General features: G+C 44.8%; 1 protein-coding gene across 1 annotated transcript in view; it reads left to right on the top strand.

Moving 5' to 3' along the window:
* Positions 1-1651: 1651 nt before the first annotated feature.
* ACTR2 (actin related protein 2) overlaps positions 1652-6000 on the top strand; it is a 43762-nt gene continuing 39413 nt past the window's right edge. Inside the window, 1 exon segment of the mRNA NM_001133479.1 lies at positions 1652-1768. Coding sequence (NP_001126951.1) covers positions 1721-1768 — 48 coding nt within the window. The 5' untranslated portion in view covers positions 1652-1720.

Genomic DNA, 6000 nt, shown 5'->3' with positions numbered 1-6000 from the left:
ACCAGCCTGGTTAACAAAGAGGAAAAGTAAAAGAACACAGAAATGCTTGAGTTCAATTTGCTGAGACCAATAAAATGCACTTTCAAGAAAACTGCACAGCTCTAGCATTGGAGGCCACAAAAATAAGATACGGACTCTATACTCAAGGAATTTATGAACAGATAAATTTTTCTGCTGGCTGAGGTACTTCTCTGACTGTTAAAGCAGGTAAAAGGAAGAAATGTTCCTCCGAGACTTCCTACCTATTCTAACCTCTCAAACTTCCAATTGCAACAATGGCAGCTTTATTTTTATCTTAATATTTATGTGTTGAGGGTTCCATATAAGATTAAATTTGAATAAAGCACTGTATGCCTTTAAAAAGGTTTGAAAATCACTGGTCTAATAAAAGAACAGTGAAAACTGACAGGCAGCTATATTCTAAAAAGAATACTGGATTGAGGGTTCATGATGCCTGTTTTATCCTAGTTGTTGAACATGTACAGCCATGTCGAAGGAAAAGTTCTGGTTCTCACCTCTCATAAAGGATGGCATTTTAAAGGTGAATTTTAATGTCATTCATCTAATAAATATTTGTTGCATGTAATAAGCACAATGTTATTCATATATTCATAGTAAAGTAATAGGGAGAAAGGAAGTAAGGAACATCCTGAGGATATCAAATGTCATCAGAGATGTGACAAGCTAGGTCTCAGAGCACAAGTTTGCCAATTGATTAAAAAGGAAAGAAAAGAGGCATCGTAGATAGAATCATAGGTCCAGAAGAACAGAATTAGAAATAGCTACCACTGAATGAACATTTCCTCTATGCATAGACTTTTATCCTCACCATACCTATGGAGATAGAAGTTATTATCCCCATGCAGACAGGGGTATGCCAAAATCACAAAACTCGTGAGTGGCAGCGCCACGTTTGAAACTGGGGTTGTCTGATTTCAAAGCCAAGGCTCTGGGTTCACAGAAGTACATGTACTGAAGAGGTGTGAAGCAACATGGGACTACTGGAAGAAGGAGGCGGTGAGCCACGAGGCTGGAAATGCAGTCACCTGCTCTCGCTCACTTAACCATAGAGCAACTTGGGCAAAGAAGGGGTGGGCTGACATTGGAGTATGATTTCAAATAAGCATGTGTGTATCCATCCCAGTTCTGTCCGCTGAAAAGGCCTAGAAGCAATGACACACCAAGCCCTGTCGAATGGTGGGGTCCGCCAGGACCTCCAGGCTTGCTCCCCGCCCTACCCGCCAGCTTCTCCGCCACATTCCACTGCCGCAGCAGAACCGGTGTCTTTCACCTGCCTGCGTCTTCCGCAGTTCGTTAAGCGGCGCCCTTAGCTCCTGTGACACTTTAGGGAGAAAGCCGAAGCACCCGCGATGTTGGCCGCCATTAACGCCCGGCAAAGCGCCGCGAACTAGAAGCCCCGAAGAACCCGGGTAGGCAGCGACCGTGACGGCCGAGCCGGAAGCGGAGCTGCGGGAGGGGCCTCGACGCTCCTCCATCTTTTATTGGAGCTCACCGCTGCCAGTCGCGCTGCCCGCCCGTCTCACCCTTTTCGTGCAGGCATTCAGCTAAATGACGGGCGGAGCCCGGCGGCGGCTTCCGGTCGGGGGAAAAAAGTTGGGCCGAAGGAGGGGCCGGGAAGACGCAGGAGGAAGAAGAGAAAACGGCCGGGCGGCGGTGGCTGTAGGTTGTGCGGCTGCAGCGGCTCTTCCCTGGGCGGACGATGGACAGCCAGGGCAGGAAGGTGGTGGTGTGCGACAACGGCACCGGGGTAAGCGCCGGGCGAGGAGGCCTTGGCGGCCCCAGACGCGGGCGGGGACGAGCAGCGGGCGCACCGGCCCTCGGCCCCCTGGGCTGCACCTCCGGGCCCTCGGGGCGAAGGGGCGCGGGGCTGTGCCTCCCACCTCCGCGGGCGTGGGAGCGAGCCGGCCATTCCCTGGTCTCCCCTGAGCCTGCTACCCATTTAGCCTGCCACCCCCTCAACCTTCCGGGTCGGGGCTGCGGGCGAGACCGGCATTGGACACGGAGCCTACTGGCCGCCCGGCAGGGACCTGCCCCGCGCTTATGCGGGGGCAACTGGGCTAAAGCGGACGGAGGGGTAAAAGGCTCAGTTTGTGTGTTCCGAGAAGGGCTCTTTTCTCCAGGGCCGCCGGTTTGTAAAAAGGAGAAAGACCTAGAGGCCTTCTTCTTCCTGTACAGTTGAAGATACACCAAACGAGAAGCAGGAAGCGGGTTTACTTAAAAAAAAAAAAAAAAAAAAAAAAAAAGGGAAGTGCTGTCATGGAGTGTGGACCTCAGCCCTTTCGCTATGTTTGTTGGGCTTTTTATTAGTTTTTTCGAGGAAAGGGGTCCAGATCGGCAGCGCATCGTTCACTTTTTGTTCTACATACTGGTGATTTGGCCCAGGAGCAGGCCCGCAGAGACCAGCATGTTCCATTGAGTGGTTTTGGGTGACCTAGGACCCCGCAAGACTCAAGTGTTAATTCCACTGGCCTTAGGGGAAGTTAGTGTTGGTTATCCCACCCCCAGCCCCTTTTTTCCCCTTCGTTTCAGAATACAGGTAATGTTAGCCTTTAAGATTCAAAAATTGTAAAATCTGACTAAAGCACTGATTTAGAAACTATTTGAAAATTGTTTCTGTAATCCTAGCACTTTGGGAGGCACAGGCGGGCGAATCACCTGAACTTAGGAGTTCGAGACCAGCCTAGCCCACGTGGTGAAACCCCGGTCTCTACTAAAAATACAAAAATTAGCCGGCCGTGGTGGCGCATGCCTGTAATCCCAGCTACTTGGGAGGCTGAGGCAGGAGAATCGCTTGAAGCCAGGAAGCGGAGGTTGCAGTGAGCCGAGATAGCGCCACTGCACTCCAGCCTGGGCGACAAGAGTGAAACTCCGTCTCAATTAAAAAAAAAAAAGGTTGTTTCATTCAGACCTCCCTCTTGCCAGATTAAAAAAAAAAATGTATTTTGGGTAGCAAAGTCAGCAAATTAGAAGATGGAAATATTATTTATTTTGGATGACTTCTATAGTGATTTCTAACCATTTTGATGTTGCAACATTTTTGTGACTTTTCTCCCCTCCCTCCCATAAATATATGAATTAAAGTACCTTTTACTTGAACAAAACACTTTGGAATCTGAATTGTTGAGGGGGAAAAGAGTTGGTATTTACTGCCATAATACTGCCCTTGATTAGATTTGTTACAAAATTTTACAAGCAATAATTGTGGTAGCTTCATCTGAACTGTGTTAAAAATGGACTAGAGTAAAAAGAGTGTTAACATGCAATGAGGCCAGGCGCGGTGGCTCAGGCCTGTAATCCCAGCACTTTGGGAGGTCGAGGCGGGCGGATCACCTGAGGTCAGGAGTTCGAGACCAGGCTGGCCAACATGGTGAAACCCCGTCTCTCTACTAAAAATACAAAAATTAGCCGGGCATGGTGGTGGGCGTCTGTAATCCCAGCTACTCATGAGGCTGAGGCAGGAGAATCGCTTGAACCCGGTAGGCGGAGGTTGCAGTGAGCCAAGGTCGCTCCACTCCAGCCTGGGCAACAGAGCAAGACTCCGTTTCAAAAAAAAAAAAGAAAGAAAACCAAAACATATTAATGGGACGGTTTTTAAGAATGTAATACTTTTAAAAAGGCAGATCCACTGCTATGGAAACATGTCTAAGATTTTAAGTTGAAAAAGGTTTTAGAATGATTCAGTTTAAGTGTGTGTGCCTTATTAAAGATGTATGTCCACAAACTCGTATCTGCATATGAAAGTTTTGGAGGGATACATAAGAAATGTTCATAATGTTTACCTATGAGACAGAGGATAAAGGAGTGAGGGAAGGTGGAGAGGACTTCATGACCTTTCTGAATTATTGGAAAAATGTTCTTTATTTGAACAAAGCAAATATTATTAAACTATATTTAAACTAAATTAACCATAAACGCATGTTACAAGTGTGGTTAAAATTCAGTTAAATGTGCTTTTTAAAAAAGTATTAGCCTGATTTCCACTATAGTTTCAAATTGTCCTCTAAATAAATTCAAAACTTTAAAAATTGAATTTAAAATTTTTTGTTTTGTGATTGTGTCAGATACTCTTTTTAGAAAGTCAAGCCAGTTATATTTTAATGAATTCTTCTCTTTTAGGGGTTCAAGGTAATGAGCCCTGTATTTGTAGTATATATGAGTTTTTAAATATTAAATTAGAATGGGAATGTTAACCGTAAGCTGATTTTTTTTTTTTTTGGACACAGGATCTAGCTCTGTTGCCCAAGCTGGAGAGCAATGGCGTGATCTTGGCTCTCTGCAACCTCTGCCTCCTGGGCTCAAGCGGTTCTCCTGCTTCAGCCTCCCGAGTAACTGGGACTACAGGCTTGTGCCACCACACCCAGCTAATTTTTTTATTTTTGTAGAGACTGGGTCTCCCTGTTACCCAGGCTGGTCTTGAACTCCTGGGCTTAAGAGATCTGCCCACCTCGGCCTCCTAAAGTGCAAGGATTACAGGCTTGAGCCACTGCACCCTGCTGTCAGAAGCTAATGTTATGTTACTATTCCATTAGTTAGCTAATATTAGCTGATTTTAGGCCGGGCATTGTGGCTCATGCCTGTAATCCCAGCACTTTGGGAGGCCGACGTAGGAGGTTCACTTGAGGTCAGGAGTTTGAGATCAGCATGGCCATCATGGTGAAACCCCATGTCTACTAAAAATACAAAAATTAGCCGGGCATGGTGGCTGAAGCCTGTAATCCCAGCTACTTGGGAGGCTGAGGCAGGAGAACTGCTTGAGCCTGGGAGGCGGAGGTTGCAGTGAGCCGAGATCACGCCACTGCACTCCAGCCTGGGTGACAGAGTGAGACTGTGTCACAAAAAAAAAAAAAAAGCTGATTATAATATGTTATGGGTTAGTCTTGTGTCTAATCCATATTTTTAAGATTCTTTTCCTTAAGACAAATGATCAATTCCTGTCATAAATGAAAAAAGTGAGTGTAATTAATTCAAATAAAATTTATTTGTTCTTATGCTTCTAGTTATTTTAAAATTTTATGCAGATTTTCTATGGACATGATTGGTTTCAAATGAAGAAACAGTGCTGATAAAATACATGAATCATATAACAGGAATGCTGTAATAGTTCTGAGTATGTAGAGGACTAGGAACCGGCTTAGATTGTGTATTCTGTTTCTTACCATTTGTAGACATGAATAATCATCTTGATTTTATTTAGATACCTGAAGTTATAATGATTCCTTTATAATTAAAGAAGATATTCAGATGTAATTTTGAAAATTTATGGAAATAGTTGTTATCCTAAGGTGTTTTCATTTGCTCCTTACATGCCTTAGGTTTTAAAATTGTAGGCTGGCTGGGTGTGGTTGCTCATGCCTGTATTTCCAGCATTTTGGGAGGCCGAGGTGAGAGGATTTCTTGAGGCCAAGAGTTTGAGACCAGCCTGGGTTAGTATGACAAGACCCCATATCTAGTAAAAATAAAAATAAAAATAAAATTATAGGCTTTTTAAAAAGTTGATGATTCTTTTAACCTCTCTGGCAGACCCAAATTAAATATTCTAGGACAGGAGTGTCCAGTCTTTTGGCTTCCCTGGGCCACACTGGTAGAAGAATTGTCTTGGGCCACACATAAAATACACTAACAATAGCTGATGAACTAAAAAAATCGCCAAAAAAATTTCATAATGTTTTAAGAAAGTTTATGAATTTGTGTTGGGCCTCATGCAGCCCGTGGGCAGTGGGTTGGACAAGCTTGCCTGGAAACAAGTTTGTTCTTAACGATCACATGCCCAGTGTTGGTCCCGCTCGATTTTCTATCTCCCAGCTTGACAAGTGTCTCAGTAGGGTTGCCCAGAGGAGGAAAACTCATTTGATCCAATAATTTATGTGGATTTTAACCATTCAAACCTCCTTCTGAAATCAAGCCACTTAAAGTGGCCCAGATAGGTGAAAATCTGGAGGTCTGTGAAACTCTAGGTTTAGGTCCTCTTCACGAGCTAGG

This window comes from Pongo abelii, chromosome 12, assembly GCF_028885655.2.
Source record: "Pongo abelii isolate AG06213 chromosome 12, NHGRI_mPonAbe1-v2.0_pri, whole genome shotgun sequence".
Taxonomy (NCBI): Eukaryota; Metazoa; Chordata; class Mammalia; order Primates; family Hominidae; genus Pongo; species Pongo abelii.
This window is presented reverse-complemented; position numbering and strand designations above follow the sequence as displayed.